Source organism: Bombina bombina, chromosome 2, assembly GCF_027579735.1.
Source record: "Bombina bombina isolate aBomBom1 chromosome 2, aBomBom1.pri, whole genome shotgun sequence".
Lineage (NCBI taxonomy): Eukaryota > Metazoa > Chordata > Amphibia > Anura > Bombinatoridae > Bombina > Bombina bombina.
Genome location: NC_069500.1, coordinates 859,450,435 through 859,470,127, shown reverse-complemented (window position 1 = coordinate 859,470,127; position 19,693 = coordinate 859,450,435). Strand labels below are relative to the sequence as shown.

The window sequence follows — 19,693 nt, the reverse complement described above, 5'->3', positions numbered from 1 at the left end:
TGAAGCTTCATTCTTAAAAGCCCACAAAGTGGAGACTGATCTAGGAGAATGAGCTCTGATTCTCTGAGGCGGTGCCTGACCAGACTCCAAATAAGCCTTATGAATCAAAAGCTTTAACCAAGATGCCAAGGAAATGTCAGAATCTTGCTGACCTTTCCTAGAACCAGAAAAGACAACAAATAGACTAGAAGTCTTTCTGAAATCTTTAGTAGCTTCGACATAATATTTCAAAGCTCTTACAACATCCAGAGAATGTAACGATCTTTCCAAAGAATTATTAGGATTATTACACAAAGAGGGGACAACAATTTCCCTATTAATGTTGTTAGAATTTTAGGTAAAAATTGAAATGAAGTCCGCAAAACTGCCTTATCCTGATGAAAAATCAGAAAAGGAGACTCACAAGAAAGAGCAGATAATTCAGAAAATCTTCTAGCAGAAGAGATAGCCAAAAGGAACAACACTTTCCAAGAAAGTAGTTTAATATCCAAAGAATGAATAAGCTCAAAAAGAGGAGCCTGCAAAGCTTTCAAAACCAAATTAAGACTCCAAGGAGGAGAGATTGATTTAATGACAGGCTTGATACGGACCAAAGCCTGAACAAAACGGTGAATATCAAGAAGCTTAGCAATATTTCTGTGAAAAAAAACAAAAAGAGCAGAGATTTGTCCCTTCAAGGAACTTGCAGATAAAGAATGCCAGGAGAATTTATGAAAAGAACACCATGAAAAATAAGTCTTCCAAACTCGATAAGAAATCTTCCTAGAAACAGATTAACGAGCCAGTAACATAGTATCAATCACTGAGTCAGAGAAACCTCTATGACTAAGCCCTAAGCGTTCAATTTCCATACCTTCAAATTTAGCAATTTGAGAACCTGATGGAAAAATGGTCCTTGAGACAGAAGGTCTGGTCTTAAAGGAAGTGGCCAAGGGTGACAACTAGACATACGGACAAGGTCCGCATACCAGAACCTGTGAGGCCATGCTGGAGCTACGAGAAACACAAACGAATGTTCCATGATGATTTTGGAAATCACTCTTGGAAGAAGAACTAGAGGCTGGTAAAACCAAGGGACTGCTAACGCATCCACCGACTCCGCCTGAGGATCCCTGGACCTGGATAGGTACCTGGGAAGTTTTATTGTTTAGATGAAAAGCAATCAGATATTTTTCTGGAAGACCCCACATCTCAACTATCTGAAAAAACACATCTGGATGGAGAGACCACTCCCCCGGATGCAAAGTCTGACGGCTGGGATAATCCGCTTCCCAATTGTCTATACCTGGGATATGTATCGCAGAAATTAGACAAGAGCTGGATTCCGCCCAAGCAAGTATCCAAAATACTTCTTTCATAGCTAGGGGACTGCGAGTCCCACCCTGATGATTGACATATGCCACAGTTGTGACATTGTCTGAAAACAAATGAACGGTTCTCTCTTCAACAGAGGCCAAACCTGAAGAGCCCTGAAAATAGTTCCAAAATTTTGATTGATAACCTTGCCTCTTGAGATTTCCAAGCCCCTCGTGCTGTCAGAGATCCCAGACAGCTCCCCAACCTGAAAGACTTGCATCTGTTGTGATTACAGTCCAGGTTAGACGAACAAGAGAGTCCCCTTAAATTATACGATGGTGGTCTAACCACCAAGTCAGAGAAAGTTGAACATTGGGATTTAAGGATATTAATTGTGATATATTTGTATAATCCCTGCACCATTGCTTCAGCATACAAAGCTGGAGAGGTCTCATATGAAAAACGAGCAAAGGGGATCACGTCCGATGCTGCAGTCATGAGACCTAAAACTTCCATGCACATAGCCACTGAAGGGAACGATTGAGACTGAAGGTTCCGACAAGCTGAAACCAATTTTAATCTTCCCTTGTCTGTTAGAGACAGAGTCATGGACACTGAATCTATCTGGAAACCTAAAAAGGTGACCGCTGTCTGAGGAATCAAGGAACTTTTTGGTAAATTGATCCTCCAACCATGTCTTTGAAGAAACAACACTAGTTGATTTGTGAGATTCGGCAGAATGTAAAGACTGAGCTAGTACCAAGATATCATCCAAATAATAATAACACCGCAATACCCTGTTCTCTGATTACTGAAAGTAGGGCACCAAGAACTTTTGAAAAAATTCTTGGAGCTGTCGCTAGGGCAAATGGAAGAGCGACAAATTGGTAATGCTTGTCTAGAAAAGAGAATCTCAGAAACAGATAGTGGTCTGGATAATTCGGAATATGAAGATATGCAATCTGTAAGTCTATCAAGGACATATAATGACCTTGCTGAACAAAAGGCAGCATAGTCCTTATAGTCACCATTTTGGAAGTTGGCACTCTCACAAAACGGTTCAAAATTTTCAGATCCAGAACTGTCCTGAATGAATTTTCTCTCTTTGGGACAATGAATAGATTTGAATAAAACCCCAGACCCTGTTCCTGAAACGGAACTGGTATAATTACCCCTGAAAGCTCTAGATCTGAAACACACTTCAGAAAGGCCTGAGCCTTCACTGGGTTTGCTGGAACGCGTGAGAGAAAAAACCGTCTCACAGGAGGACTTACTCTGAATCCTATTCGCTACCCTTGAGAGACAATGCTGTCTTGGAAAAAATTGAATCTGCCCCTCACCAGCTGAGCTGGAATAAGGGCCACACCTTCATGCAGACTTGGGGGCTGGCTTTGGTTTCTTAAAAGGCTTGGATTTATTCCAACTTGAAGAGGGTTTCCAATTGGAACCAGATTCTTTAGGGGAAGGATTGTCTTTCTGTTCCTTATTCTGTCGAAAAGAACGAAAATGATTAGAAGCCTTAGATTTACCCTTAGATCTTTTATCCTGAGGTAAAAAAAGTCCCCCGGTAACAGTTGAAATAATTGAATCCAACTGAGAACCAAATAAATTGTTACCTTGGAAAGAAAGAGATAGTAATCTAGACTTAGATACCATGTCAGCATTCCAATATTTAAGCCACACAGCTCTTCTAGCTAAGATAGCTAAAGACATAGATTTAACATTAATTTTGATATAAAAAATAGCATCACATATAAAATGATTAGCATGTTGAAGCAAACGAACAATGCTAGACAAATCAGAATCTGTTTCCTGTTGTGCTAAACTTTCCAACCAAAAAGTTGATGCAGCTGCAACATCAGCCATATAAATGGCAGGCCTGAGAAGATAGTCAGAATATAAAAAAGCTTTCCATAGCTAAGATTCAAGTTTCCTATCTAAAGGGTCTTTAAATGAAGTACTATCTTCCATAGGGATAGAAGTGCGTTTGTGAAGAGTAGAGATAGCCCCATCAACTTTGGGGATTTTCCCCCAAAACTCCAATCTAACTGCTGGCAAGGGATACAACTTTTTAAACCTAGCAGAAGGAATAAAAGTAGTACCAGGCCTATTCCATTCCTTTGAAATCATATCAGAAATAGCATCAGGAACGGGAAAAACCTCTGGAGTAACCACAGGAGGTTTATAAACAGTATTTAAACTATTACTAGTTTTAATATCAAGAGGACTAGTTTCCTCCATATCCAAAGTAATCAACACTTCTTTTAACAAGGAACGGATATACTCCATCTTAAAGAGATAAGTAGATTTGTCAGTGTCAATCTCTGAGGTCGGATCTTCTGAATCAAATAGATCCTCATCAGGAGAAGATAAATCAGTATGTTGTCGGTCATTTGAAATTTCATCAACTTTCTGAGAAGTTTTAAAAGACCTTTTACGTTTATTAGAAGGCGGAATAGCAGACAAAGCCTTCTGAATCGCATCAGCAATAAAATCTTTTAAATTCACAGGGATATCATGTACATTAGATGTTGAAGGAACAACAGGATGGATACATTGTCTGCATGTAAAAGTTTATCATGACAACTGTTACATACTACCGCTGGGGATATAATTTCTACTAATTTACAACAGATACACTTATCTTTGGTAGAACTGTTATCATGCAGCAGGGTTCCAACAGTGGTTTCTTAAACAGGATCAGATTGAGACATCTTGCAAATGTAAGAGAAAAAACTAAATTTATGCTTACCGGATAAATTTCTTTCTTTCTTGACACGATGAGTCCATGGATCATCTAATTACTATTGGGAATATCACTCCTGCCCAGCAGGAGGCAGCAAAGAGCACCACAGCAAAGCTGTTAAATATCACCTCCCTTCCCTCCCACCCTAGTCATTCGACCGAAGTAAAGGAGAGAAAGGAAGCAATAAGGTGCAGAGGTTTTTGAAGTTTATAACATACCAACAACCTGTCTTAAGAACAGGGCGGGCCATGGACTTATCTTGTCAAAAAATAAATACATTTATCAGGTAAGCATAAATTTTGTTTTCTTTCTAATGAGACGATGAGTCCACGGATCATCTAATTACTATTGGGAATCAATACCCAAGCTAGAGTACACAGATAAGGGAGGGACAAGACAGGGAACCTAAACGGAAGGCACCACTGCTTCAAGAACCTTTCTCCCAAAAGTGGCCTCAGCCGAGGCAAAAGTTTCAAATTTATAGAATTTTGAAAAAATGTGAAGAGAGGACCAAGTTGCAGCCTTGCAAATCTGTTCCACAGAAGCTTCATTTTTGAATGACCATGAGGAAGCAACAGCTCTTGTAGAATGAGCCGTAACTCTCTCTGGAGGATGCTGCCCAGCAGTTTCATAGGCAAAAAGTATGATACTCTTCATTAAAAAAGAAAGAGAAGTAACAGTAGCTTTCTGTCCCTTACGTTTTCCAGAGAAACCACAAACAAGGCAGAAGACTGAAGAAAATCCTTAGTCGCCTTTAAGTAAAATTTTAGAGCACGTACCACGTCTAAATTGTGCAGAAGACGTTCCTTCTGAGAAGGAGGATTAGGACACAAGTAAGGAACAACCTCCTGATGTTCCGGTCAGAAACTACTTTAGGTAGAAATCCTAATTTTGTACGTAAAACTACCTTATCTGAATGAAAAAAACATAATTTATGCTTACCTGATAAATTTATTTCTCTTGTGGTGTATCCAGTTCACGGATCATCCTTTACTTGTGGAATATTCTCATTCCCAACAGGAAGTTGCAAGAGAATCACCCACAGCAGAGCTGTTATATAGCTCCTCCCCTAACTGCCATATCCAGTCATTTGACCGAAAACAAGCAGAGAAAGGAGAAACCATAGGGTGCAGTGGTGACTGTAGTTTAAATTTAAAAATTACCTGCCTTAAAATGACAGGGCGGGCCGTGGACTGGATACACCACAAGAGAAATAAATTTATCAGGTAAGCATAAATTATGTTTTCTCTTGTAAGGTGTATCCAGTCCATGGATCATCCATTACTTGTGGGATACCAATACCAAAGCTAAAGTACACGGATGACGGGAGGGACAAGGCAGGTTATTAAACGGAAGGTACCACTGCCTGTAAAACCTCTCCCCCAAAAATAGCCTCCGAAGAAGCAAAAGTATCAAATTTGTAGAATTTTGAAAAAGTATGAAGCGAAGACCAAGTCGCCGCCTTGCAAATCTGTTCAACAGAAGCCTCATTTTTAAAGGCCCAAGTGGAAGCCACAGCTCTAGTAGAATGAGCTGTAATCCTTTCAGGAGGCTGCTGGCCAGCAGTCTCATAGGCTAAGCGGATTATGCTTCTTAGCCAAAAAGAAAGAGGTTGCTGAAGCCTTTTGACCTCTCCTCTGACCAGAGTAGACAACAAACAAAGCAGATGTTTGACGAAAATCTTTAGTAGCTTGTAAGTAAAACTTTAAAGCACGAACCACGTCAAGATTGTGTAATAGACGTTCCTTCTTTGAAGAAGGATTAGGACACAAAGATGGAACAACAATCTCTTGATTGATATTCTTGTTCGATACCACCTTAGGTAAAAACTCAGGTTAGGTACGCAGGACTACCTTATCCGCATGGAAGATCAGATAAGGAGAATCACATTGTAAAGCAGATAACTCGGAGACTCTACGAGCCGAGGAAATAGCTACCAAAAAAAAGAACTTTCCAAGATAAAAGTTTGATATCTATGGAATGAAGAGGTTCAAACGGAACTCCTTGAAGAACCTTAAGAACCAGATTTAAGCTCCATGGCGGAGCAACAGGTTTAAACACAGGCTTGATTCTAGCTAAAGCCTGACAAAATGCCTGAACGTCTGGAACATCTGCCAGACGCTTGTACAAAAGAATAGACAGTGCAGAAAACTGTCCCTTTAAGGAACTAGCTGACAATCCTTTTTCCAAACCTTCTTGGAGAAAGGATAATATCGGCATAACTTCCCCCTCGTCAGATTCCTCTGGTGATAAATTTTTTAAAGACAGAATATGATCTTTATTGCTTAAAGTGAAATCAGTACATTTGGTACACATTCTAAGAGGGGGTTCCACCATGGCTTTTAAACATAATGAACAAGGAGTTTCCTCTATGTCAGACATGTTTGTACAGACTAGCAATGAGACTAGCAAGCTTGGAAAACACTTTAAATCAAGTTAAGCAAATATAAAAAACGGTACTGCCCCTTTAAGAGAAACACATTTTGTCAGAATTTGAAAAACAGTGAAAAAAAGGCAGTAAATCAAACAAATTTTTTACAGTGTATGTAATAAGCTAACAGAGCATTGCACCCACTTGCAAATGGATGATTAACCCCTTAGTTCAAAAAACGGATCAAAAAAACGATAGACTTTTTTTTAACAGTCACAACAAACTGCCACAGCTCTGCTGTGGCCCTACCTTCCCCAATAAACGACTTTGGAAAGCTTTTGAGCCCTTTAGAGATATCCTATAGCATTCAGGGGACTCCTGAGGGAAGCTGGATGTCTCAGTCTGTAATTTTAACTGCGCCAAAAAGCGCTAAATTAGGCCCCTCCCACTCATGCTACAACAGTGGAAAGCCTCAGGAAACTGTTTCCAGGCAAAATTTAAGCCAGCCATGTGGAAAAACTAGGCCTCAATAAAGTTTTATCACCAAAACATATATAAAAACGCTTAAACATGCCAGCAAACGTTTTATATTGCAATTTTATAAGAGTATTACCTCTGAGAGTAAGCATGATACCAGTCGCTATTAAATCACTGTATCCAGGCTTACCTTACATTAATCCGGTATCAGCAGCATTTTCTAGCATTTACATCTCTAGAAAAAATTGTAACTGCACATACCTCATAGCAGGATAAAATGCACGCCATTCTCCTGCTGAAGTTACCTCTCTCCTCAGACATATGTGAGAACAGCAATGGATCTTAGTTACAACCTGCTAAGATCATAGAAAACGCAGGCAGATTCTTCTTCTATTTACTGCCTGGGATAAAATAGTACAACTCCGGTACCATTTAAAAATAACAAACTTTTGATTGAAGAAAAAAAACTAACTATATTTCACCACTCTCTCTCTTACTACCTCCATGCTTGTTGAGAGTTGCAAGAGAATGACTGGATATGGCAGTTAGGGGAGGAGCTATATAACAGCTCTGCTGTGGGTGATCCTCTTGCAACTTCCTGTTGGGAATGAGAATATCCCACAAGTAATGGATGATCCGTGGACTGGATACACCTTACAAGAGAAATAAGGTAAGGAGAATCATATTGTATGCCGAGAGCTCTGACACTTTACGAGCAGAAGAAATAGTAACAAGAAGCAAAACTATCCAAGATAACAATTTAATATCTAAGGAATGCATAGGCTCAAACGGAGCCCCTTGAAGAACCTTAAGAACTAAATTAAGACTCCATGGAGGAGTAACTGGTTTGAACACAGGCCTGATCCTGACCAAGGCCTGACAAAAAGATTGCACGTCTGGTACGTCCGCCAGACGCTTATGTAACAAAATAGACAAGGCAGATATTTGACCCTTTAGAGAACTTGCCGATAATCCTTTCTCCAAACCTTCGTGAAGAAATTACAGAATTCTAGGAATCCTAACTCTACTCCAAGAGTAGCCCTTGGGTTCACACCAAAATAGATATTTACGCCATATCTTGTGGTAAATCAATCTAGTCACAGGTTTACGAGTCTGAATCATGGTCTCTACGACCGATTCTGAAAAATCCTCGCTTAGATAAAATTAAGCGTTCAAGCTCCAAGCAGTCAGCTTCAGAGAAACTAGATTTGGATGAAGGAAGGGCCCTTGAAGTAGAAGGTCCTTCCTCAACGGAAGTCTCCAAGGTTTAAGAGACGACATGTCCACCAGATCTGCATACCAAATCCTGCAAGGCCAAGCCGGTGCAATGAGGATCACCGACGCCCTCTCCTGCTTGATTCGAGCAATGACCCGAGGAAGAAGAGCGAACGGAGGAAATAAGTATGCAAGACTGAAGGTCCAAGGTACCGCCAGGCCGTCTATCAGGACAGCCTGAGGGTCCCTGGACCTCGATCCGGAAGCTTGGCATTCTGCCGAGATGCCATGAGATCCAATTCCGGCTGACCCCATTTGAGAATCATGCTGGAAAACTCTTCCGGATGGAGTTCCCACTCCCCCGGGTGAAAGGTCTGCCTGCTCAGGAAGTCCACCTCCCAGTTGTCCACCCCTGGGATGTGGATCGCCGACAGACAGCAATTGTGGGTCTCAACCCACCAAATTATCTTGGCTACCTCTGTCATGGCTAAGGAACTCTGCGTTCCTCCCTGATGATTGATGTGAGCCACTGAAGTTATGTTGTCCGACTGGAACCAGATGAACCGGGCCGAGGCTAACTGGGGCCAGACCAGAAGAGCATTGAAGATTGCTCTCAGCTCCAGAATGTTTATGGGCAGAACAGACGCCGACTGAGTCCAAGTTTCCTGAGCCTTTAGAGAGCCCCAGACTGCTCCCCATCCTAAAAGGCTGGCGTCTGTTGTCACAATCACCCAAGAGGGTCTGCGAAAGCAGGTTCCCTGGGAGAGATGATCCTGAGACAACCACCAAAGAAGAGAATCCCTTGTCTCCTGCTCCAGCTGTATTCGTGGAGACAAATCCAAATCTCCGTTCCATTGCCTGAGCATGTTTAACTGCAGAGGTCTGAGGTGGAAATGAGCGAACGGGATGATGTCCATTGCCACCACCATCAGACCGATTACCTCCATGCACTGAGCCACTGATGGCCGAGGAGCGGACTGAAGTGCTAGGCAAGAATCTAAAATCTTTGATTTCCTGACTTCTGTCAGAAAAATCTTCATTGATAGGGAATCTATTATGGTTCCTAAGAAAGTTACCCTTGTCTTTGGAACAAAGGAGCTCTTTTCCAAATTTACCTTCCATCCGTGAGATCGCAGGAAGGCTAACAATATTTCCCTGTGGGACCTCACTTGTTGAAAGGATGGCGCCTGGACCAGGATGTCGTCCAGATAAGGCTCCACTGCAATGCCCCATAATCGGAGTACCGCTAACAGGGATCACAGAACCTTTGAGAAAATTCTGGGAGCTGTGGCAAGACCGAAATGAAGAGCCACGAATTGGATTTGTTTGTCTAGAAAAGCAAACCTTAGAAACTTGTGATGATCCCTGTGAATGGGAACATGCAGGTACGCATCCTTTAAATTGACCCTCCTGGACCAAAGGGAGAATGGAACGAATAGTTTCCATCTTGAAGGACGGTACTCTGAGAAATTTGTTTAGACTCTTGAGATCTGAAATTGGCCTGAAGTTTCCCTCTTTTTTGGGAACCACAAACAGATTGGAATAAAACCCAGCGGAACAGGAACTATCACTCCCAGGTCGGAGAGGTCTCTTACACAGTGTAAGAACGCCTCTCTTTTTGTCTGGTCTACAGATAATCTTGAAAGCAGAAACCTGCCTCTGAGAGGAAAACTTTTGAACTCTAGTTTGTATGCTTGGGACACTATGTCTACTGCCCAGGGATCCTGAACATCTCGAACCCAAGCCTGAGCGAAGGAGGAAAGTCTGCCCCCTACAAGATCCGGTCCCGAGACAGTGTATGTGTGTGAGAGACAGTGTGTGTGTGTTTTAGAGAGAGAGAGAAACAGTGTTTGTGTGAGAGAGAAAACAGTGTGTGTGTGTTAGAGAGAGACGGTGTGTGTGTGAGTTAGAGAGAGTGTATGTGTGTGTGTGAGAGACAGTGTGTGTGTGAGAGATACAGTGTGTGTGTGTGTGTGAGACAACTCATCAAACCAATATGCTGCCGCGCTAGTGACGGTAGCAATGCACGCTGCAGGTTGTCACCTCTACACCTCAGCAGTACTTTGCTGAGGTGCCTACCTGTCTGTTGCACCCGACTCTTTCTGAACAGGAGTCGTTCCCACTAACAGATCAGGAACTCAGCAGCTGATGTAGAAAGTCAGTCTCCATTCCTAAACACGCATAAAATTACCAGAGAATGCGTAGTAGAAATAGATGCTTAATAACTTTTCCTTCCGATTACCAGGAAGTGAAGGGAAAAAAGGCGCGCAACGCAATTGCCGCCTCCTCTAGTACCGCCCATCGTGGGCGTCGCCAAGAAAGTTATCTCCCGTCGGCATATTGTTATGAAACCGCCGGGAGATGTGAAACCACCATAATGTATATGCATTCTCATATCTAGCCCCAGTGTCTCCTGTGAACCTAGGAGATTCATGCTTTTTAAAAGTAAAGTGCCCAACTCCAATGAGCCCTTTATGTGTCCCATTCTATGAAATAAAGTGCCCAACTTTTTCTGAGTCCTTTATTAACCCCAGATATTAAAGTCAGCACTTACCTCATAATCTGCCCGACAGCAAGGCAGCTCCCAGGTTAGAGAGGTCCTCTCCCTCACATGGACCTATGAAACAAGAGAAAAGACTGAGTAAAATCCCTCAGACTTTCAAAGATAGGGCAGCATCAGTATATGGGAAGCGCAGTGAGAGTTATGTCCCACAAGTTCCCATTGCTCTAAAACCACTGCTCTACTGAAGAGACTGATATTGACTACGGCTACACCCTAGGACAAAGCAGCACAATCTTGTACATAAATAAACTCTTGATTGAAGAATCTTTTCTAATACCTAACTTTACCACTTCCTTCCTCTAACGTAGACAAAGAGAATGACTTGGTGGGAGGGAAGGGAGGTGATATTTAACAGCTTTGCTGTGGTGCTCTTTGCCGCCTCCTGCTGGGCAGGAGTGATATTCCCAATAGTAATTAGATGATCCGTGGACTCATGGTGTCATTAGAAAGAAAACAGGTAAAGCAAAAATATCAATTTCCTTATATGGCAGTTTCAGGAATGGGAAAAAATGCAAACAGCATAACCCTCTGAGCATAGAGAAAGGCAAGAGGCATATAGCAAGTGGGGTTTAAATAAATTATTTGGCGCCAAGTATGACACGCAATGCAAAATGAATTTTTTTTGGCGCTAACATCCGGAAATGACGCAACTCGCGTCATGGCAGACGCAACCTTGTGCAAGTTACCTGGCATCAACTAAGACGCAGGAAATAGGGAACTTGCGTCAACGAACGCACCTTCGCGCTCAAAAAATTCTTGCGCCAAAAATGACGCAATAAATAGCATTTTGCCCGCGAAATTTAAAGAAAACAGTTAATTTTAAAGAAAAAGACTATACCCCAGGTAAGAAAAAATAACTTCCTAAATACGTTTTTCCCAATTTTGAAACTCAGTCTGCAAAAGGAAATATGCATAAACCTGACTCATGGCAAATATAAGTACAATACATATATTTAGAACTTTACATTAATACATAAAGTGCCACACCATAGCTGAGAGTGTCTTAAGTAATGAAAATATACTTACCGAAAGACACCCATCCACAGATAGCCAAACCAGTACTGAAACAGTTATCAGTAGAGGTAATGGAATATGAGAGTATATCGTCGATCTGAAAAGGGAGGTTGGAGATGAATCTCTACGACCGATAATAGAGAACCTATGAAAAGATTTCCTGCGAGGAAAACCATAGAATTCAATAGGTGATACTCCCTTCACATCCCTCTGACATTCACTGTGCTCTGAGAGGAATCGGGCTTCAAAATTCTGAGAAGCGCATATCACAGAAGAAAATCAAGCACAAACTTATTTCACCACCTCCATAGGAGGCAAAGTTTGCAAAACTGCATTGTGGGTGTGGCGAGGGGTGTATTTATAGGCATTTTGAGGTTTGGGAAACTTTGCCCTTCCTGGTAGTATTGTATATCCTATACGTCACTAGCTCATGAACTCTTGCCAATTACATGAAAGAAATGTGGTAGTCAGTCCAAATGGAAGAGCAACAAACTGAACATGCTTTTCCAGGAATACAAATTTTAGAAAACAATAACTATCCCTGAGAATAGGGATATGAACATAAGCATCCTTTATATTTATTGTGGACCTAAAATGCACTTGCTGAACAAGAGGAAGAACAGTCTGATTGGTTTCCATATTGAAAGACATAACCCTGAGAAAAGTCTTTAAATCTAAAACAGGGCGGTAAGTGCCCTCCTTTTTGGGAAGAATAAAGAGGTGGGAATAAAACCACTGACCCTGTTCTGCTTCCAGTAGACCAGCCAATCCAGTGCTGTACGAGTAACAGCAGAGGATCTATGTAGTATAATGAAGATCCAACAGGAGGAGGCTGCAACAGCTGTGGCAGGTCTATGACTTACTCCCACTGGGTGGCGTAACAGTATAGGGTGTGCCCTAAATTAATAGCAGAATGAGAAACATTTAGCACACACCCTATACTGTTGCACCATTTAACATTTGTTACATATTAGGAGTATTTGAAAATTTAGGGAGTAGCAAAGTTTAAGATTTTTTGGGAGCGTTGTATCTCATACTGTTTTGTCTTACTCCCACTGGGGGTAATTATGACACTACCCCATACTCCCAAATATTTCTTCTGTCAAACAGTAGCTCTCTGAGGGGAAAACTAGTCCTCAAATCAGTCTGAGGACCCCTCTCTCTGAACAACATCTGGAGGGCCAACATTTTCCCCCTTCCTCCTGCGGAGGCAAAGAAAAATTAAGAGTCTTAAAATAAAATGCTATCTGAACCATGCAAGTTTAATATTGACTCATGTCCCTTGGAGGTGTGAACAAGAAGTACAAGTAAAGAATATTGCAGTGTATTCCTCGTTTAGCTTTTCTTAATGTACAGATATAATTATTTTAGTATGATTTTTATGACCTGAATTTTTTCTAAAAAAAATATATATTTTCTCACCCTGGCATGTTTCTCTAGTAGGCTTCTCAAAAACTTCTTCTTGATCAAATCCTTTCTTTGATTCCTGTTCTTTATATGAACGATAGAACACAGACCTGTATAAAAAAAAAAAGAAAAAATTATGTATTTTATTTGGATAGATTTAGGTTTATATTAGCTACAGTAAATTCATATAAATGGATCTTAAAACATATTTATAATACTTCTAAGGTGAACCATGCTTAATTTTAAACTAAATTAAAATTGAAGCACTGAACTACCATTTTTAAGTCAGGCTTATGCCCCTACCAGAGTGGTTGATAAAAAATTATGCTTACCTGATAATTTAATTTCCTTCTGTATGAGGGGAGTCCACGGCATCATTCCTTACTGTTGGGAAATACTGAACCTGGCCACCAGGAGAAGGCAAATACACCACAGCCAAAGGCTTAAATACTCCCCCTACTTCCCTAGTTTCCCAGTCATTCTGCCAAGGGAACAAGGAACAGTAGGAGAAATATCAGGGTATAAATGGTGCCGGAAGAGAAGATACATTTTGGTCCGCCCATCGGAGTATACGGACGGGGGCCGTGGACTCTCCTCATACAGAAGGAAACTAAATGATCAGGTAAGCATAATTTATGTTTTCCTTCTTAATATGAGGAGAGTCCATGGGATCATTCCTTACTGTTGGGAAAACTATACCCAAGCTCTAGAGGACACAATGATAACGGGAGGGGTAAAAAATGTGGACCCTAATCTGAGGGCACCACAGCCTGCAAAACATTTCTCCCAAAAGCTGCTTCAGCCGGAACAAAAACATAAAATTTGTAGAATTTTAAAAATGCAAGGAGGACCAGGTAGTCGCCTTACAAATCTGATCCATAGAGGCCTCGTTCTTAAAGGCCCAAGAGGAAGCCACCACTCTAGTGGAATGAGCCATAATCCTCTGAGACGGTCTAAATCCTGCTGACTCGTAAGCTAAGTGTATAACACTCAACCAAAAAGATAAAGAAGTCGAAGAGGCCTTCAGACCCTTACGCTTCCCAGAGTAGATAAACAAGGAAGAAGTTTGTCTAAAATCCTTAGTAGCTTGGAGACAAAACTTTAAAGCTCGAACAACATCCAGATTATGAAGTAAACGCTCCTTTGAAGGTACTGCTTCACAAGGAAGGAACTACAATCTCCTGATTGATCTTACGATCAGACACGACTTTAGGAAGAAAACCCAAGCTGGTACGTAGGACAGCCTTATCAGTGTGGAACACCAGATAAGGAGATTCACATTGCAAGGCAGCCATTTCAGAAACTCTGCGTGCCGACGCAATAGCCAATAGAAAAAGAACCTTCCAGGACAACAATTTAATGTCAACCGAATGCAGAGGCTCACACGGAGCCCGTTGCAAAAACTTAACAAGATTCAAACTCCAAGGTGAAGCGTTAGATCTAAACACAGGTCTGATCCTGATCAGAGCCTTAATGAAGGATAGCACGTCAGGGAGCTCTGCAGCAAAACAGAAAGGGCCAAAATCTGACCCTCCTGGAGAAAGGAAAGAACCCTGGCAGCCTTGACCTTATGCCAGGCGAAACCACGCTCTTCACACCAGAACAAGTAAGCTCTACATACCTTATGATAGATGCAACGAGTAACAGGCTTACGAGCCTGAATGAGAGGGTGTCAATAACCCTCTCAGAGATACCTCTCTTTGCTAAGACTAAGCGTTCAATTTCCACGCAGTTAGCCTCAGAGAATCTAGATTTTGATGAACAAAAGGACCCTGTTGCAGCAGATTCCTACATCAAGGTAACCTCCATGGAGGAGATGAGGACAACCCACCAGGTATGAGGACAACCCACCAGGTCCGTGAACCACATCCTTCGCGGCCACAATGGAGCAATCAGTATCACTGATGTTTGCTCCTGCTTGATGCGGGCCACTACACAAGGGAGAAGTGGTAACGGCGGAAATATGTCAATTAGATTGAACCGTCAAGGCACTGCTAATGCATCTATTAGCTCTACCTGAGGATCCCTGGACCGCAACCCATATCTGAGTAGCTTGGAATTGAGCAGGGACACCATGAGATCTACCCCATCTGTTGCAAATCTCCGCAAACACCTCGGGATGGAGAGACCATTCCCCCGGATGAAAGGATTGTCTGCTGAGGAAATCCGCTTGCCAGTTGTCCACATCTGAAATGTGGATCGCTGACAGCGAGCAGTTGTGGGCCTCCGCCCATTCCAGAATCCAAAATACTTCCCTCATTGCTAGGGAGCTCCTCGTTCCCCCCTGATGGTTGATGTAAGTCACTGAGGCTATGTTGTCTGATTGGAATCTGATCAACTTGGACGAACCCAGAAGAGGCCAAGCCTTCAGAGCATTGAAGATCGCTTGAAGTTCCAAAATGTTGATCAGCATCCTCACAATATAGACAGGTATTAGACTTAGGTAAAGAGGGAGTACCCGCTAAAGCATCAGAATCCACCATAGCTTGCGCGTATAAAAGCAAACTATTGAATAATAAGATAAAACGGCACCTTTATACCCCAATGTTTGGGGCACTCACCACCTCCTATGACCAAGGCCAAACAGAGAAACCGCTTTTTCTCCAGTAAACCGCACAGTCAGGTAAGAGGAAATCAGTGTGACCACACCCAATCACATGGTGCGCAATGCAGCATCGCCCCTGCTACAGGAAAAAAGTGTGCAAAGCCTTTTTGGGCTGCATAGCTTCCAAAAGACAAAAGTAAAACCTGTATGTTGCAAAATCTGCCTGAGCCTTATCTCACACATGTCGCAGCATAATCATAATAAAATTAATGTGATTAATCCCCCCTGTTCAATCAAAAATCAAATTTGGAAAATTTGGAAAAAGTATGCAGAAAGGACCAAGTTGCAGCCTTGCAAATCTGTTCAACAGAAGATTCATTTTTGAAAGCCCAAGAAGAGGAGACAGCTCTAGTAGAATGAGCTGTAATTCTCTCAGGAGGATGCGGATCAGCAGTCTCGGAAGCAAAATGAATTATACTTCTCAACCAGAGGGAAAGGGAAAGAGAAGTAGCAGTAGCCTTCTGACCCTTAAGCTTTCCTGAGAAACAAACAGGGCAGAAGACTGGCGAAAATCCTTAGTCGCCTGAAGGTAGAATTTTAGGTCACGCACAACATCCAAGTTGTGCAACAGACATTCCTTATGAGAAGGATTGGGACAGAGAGAAGGAACAACAAATTCTTGATGAATATTTTTATCCGAAACCACTTTAGGGAGAAACCCCAATTTAGTACGATGAACCACCTTATCCGCATGAAAGATAAGGCGAATGACACTGCAAAGACAAGATTTCCGAAACTCTCCGAGCAGAAGAGATAGCAATAAGAAAAAAAAACCTTCCAAGATAACTTAATATCTATGGAATGCATTGGCTCAAACAGAGCTTTCTGCAAAATTTTAAGTTAAGGCTCCAAGGAGGAGCAACAGGTTTGAACAAAGTTAAGGCTCCAAGGAGGAGCAACAGGTTAAAACACAGGCCTGATTCTGACCAGGGTCTGAAAAAAAGATTGAACATCTGCCACATCCACCAGACGCTTATGTAAAAGAATAGATAATGCAGAAATCTGACTAACAACCCTTTCTCTAGACCCTCGTGGAGAAAGGACAAAATTCTAGGAATCCTGACCCTACTCCAAGAGAAGCCCTTCGATTCACACCAATAAAGTATTTACTCCATACCTTATGGTAAATTTTACGAGTAACAGGCTTACAAGCCTGCAGCATGGTCACAATGACCGACCCACGCTTAGCCACAACTAAGCGTTCCATCTCCAAGCAGTCAGCTTCAGAGAAACAAGATTTGTATGGAGCAATGGACCCTGACTTAGAAGGTCCTTCCTCAGAGGCAACCTCCAAGGTGGCAGAGATGACATATTTACTAGTTCTCCATGCCAGATCCTGCAAGGCCATGCAGGAGCTATTAGAATTACCAATGCTCTCTCCTGTTTGATACGAGCAATGACTCGTGGAAGGAGCGCAAACGGAGGAAACATTCTAGAAAGAAAACCCAAGGGACCGTCAGAGCATCTATCAGAGCAGCCTGCGGCTCTATTGACCTTGAACCGTACCTTGGAAGCCTAGCGTTCTGCCGAGACGCCATCAGATCCAACTCCGGCATCCCCCACTTGAGGGTTAACCTGGTAAACGCCTCCAGATGGAGAGCCCACTCCCCGGGATGGTTTCTGCTCAGGAAGCCCACCTCCCAATTGTCCACACCTGGAATGTGGATGGGAGATAGACAACAATTGTGAGCTTCTGCCCACAGAATAATCCGTGCCACCTCCTTCATGTCTAAGGAACTCCGAGTTCCTCCCTGGTGGTTGATGTAAGCCACTGAGGTGATGTTGTCCGATTGGAACCTGAAAAACCGGGCTAAAGACAATTGAGGCCAAGCCATCAGAGCATTGTAAATCGCTCTCAACTCCAAGATGTTTATTGGGACTCAAGCAGACTCCTTCCAAGTCTATAGTCCATGCGCATGTAACAAGTCCCAGACTGCTCCCCAGCCTAGCAGACTGGCGTCCGTGGTCACGATCACCCAGGAAGGTCTCTGGAAGCATGTGCCTGAGACAGATGCTCCTGAGAAAGCCACCACAGGAGAGTCTCTTGTCGACTGGTCTAGATCTATCCTCTGAGACAGATCTGAATGGTCCCCGTTTCATTGTCTGAGTATGTATAACTGCAGAGCTCCCAAATGGAATCAAGCAAAGGGAATGATGTCCATGGAAGCGACCATTAGAACAATTACCTCCATACATTGAGCCACTAAAGGCCGAACAGTAGACTGTAGAGAGAAGCAAGAGGAAAGAATTTGGGATTTTCTGACCTCCGCCAGAAAATTTTTCATAGATAGCGAATCTATGATGGTCCCTAAGAAAACCACCCATGAAGCTGGAAAAAGGGAACTCTTCTACAGATTCACTTTCCATCCGTGGGAACATAGAAAAGACAAGATCTCTGTATGAAAGTTTGCTTGTTAAAAAGATGGCGCCTGAACCAATATGTCGTCCAGGTAGAGCGCCACTGCAATTCCCTGAGACCTGACCATTGCCAGGAGAGCCCCCATAACTTTTCAGAAAATTCTGGGAGCTGTGGCAATGCCATATGGATGAGCCACAAACTGAAAGTGATTGTCAAGAAAAGCGAATTATAGAAATTTGTGATGATCCCTATGGATGGGAACATGAAGATATGCGTCCTTCAGGTCTATGGTCGTCATGAACTGCCCCTCTTGGACCAAAGGAAGAATGGAACGAATGGTTTCCATTTTGAAGGACGGTACCCTGAGAAATTTGTTGAGACACTTGAGATCTAAAATGGGTCGAAAAGTTCCCTCTTTTTTGGGAACCACATACAGATTTGAGTAAAATCCTAGACACTGTTCCCTTAGAGGAACGGGAACAATCACTTCCAGGGAGAAAAGGACCTGAATGCAGTTCAAGAATGCCTTTCTTTTTACCAGGTCTGCAGATAATCTTGAGAGGTGGAATCTGCAACTGGGAATTCTATATTGTAACCCTGAGATACTTCATCCACAGCCCAAGGATCTGGGACATCTCGTATCCACGCTTGACAAAACAGGGAATGTCTGCCCCCCACTTGATCTGATCCCGGACCAGGGGCAGACCCTTCATGCTGACAGACTCAGCTGAGGGTTTATTTGATTGCTTTACCTTGTTCCAAGACTGATTGGGTTTCCACAAAGACTTGGACTGCTCCTGCAAGGAAGAGGCAGAGGAAAACTTTTGAATTTGGAAGTTACGAAAGGAACGAAAATTACTTTGATGTTCTTTAGGTATGTTGTCCTTGTCTTGTGGTAGAAATACCCTTTCTCACCCGTAATATCAGTAACTATTTCTGCCAGACTAGGTCCAAAAAAGGTTTTACCCTTGTAAGGCAGCGCCAGAAGCTTGGACTTGGAGGTAACATCAGCTGACCAATATTTTAACCACAAAGCCCTGCATGCTAAGACAGTGAAGCCAGACATCTTGGCTCCCAGTCTAATAACTTGCATGTTAGCATCAGAAATAAAGGAATTGGCTAGTTTGATAGCCTTAATACTATCTTGGATCTCCTCTAATAGAGTCTCTACTAAAATTGATTCATACAATGCATCGCACCAATAAGATGCAGCACTTGCTAGTGTGGCAATACAAACTGCAGGTTGCCATTGAAGACCCTGATGAACATCTTTTTCAAATAAGCCTCCAGCTTCTTGTCCATAGGATCCTTAAAGGAGCAGCTATCCTCTATAGAAATCATAGTTCTCTTAGCCAGAGAAGAAATAGCACCTTCTACCTTAGACACTGTGCGCCATGAATCTTTAATGGAGTCAGCAACAGGAAGTATTTTTTTTAAAGACAGGAGAAAGGTATCCCTGGTTTCTCCCATCCCTGTGAAATAATCTCCGTCACACGGTCTGGAACAGGAAACACTTCCACAGAGGAAGGAACATCATAGTATTTGTTAAGTTTACTAGATTTTTTTAGGGTTGACTGCGACAGATTAAGCCATATAAGATAGAGGGGTCATTTAACAACATAATAAAGATTAACCACTAC

The 19,693-nt window shown here is 42.4% G+C and overlaps 1 protein-coding gene across 1 annotated transcript in view; it reads right to left on the bottom strand.

The window, feature by feature from the left end:
• The window catches only part of POLR2B (RNA polymerase II subunit B), a 764,705-nt gene that overhangs the window by 81,028 nt on the left and 663,984 nt on the right, over window positions 1-19,693 (bottom strand). The window contains exon 9 of the mRNA XM_053700123.1: window positions 13,105-13,199. Within this exon, the coding sequence (XP_053556098.1) occupies window positions 13,105-13,199 (95 nt within the window). The remainder of the gene's footprint in view (window positions 1-13,104; window positions 13,200-19,693) is intronic.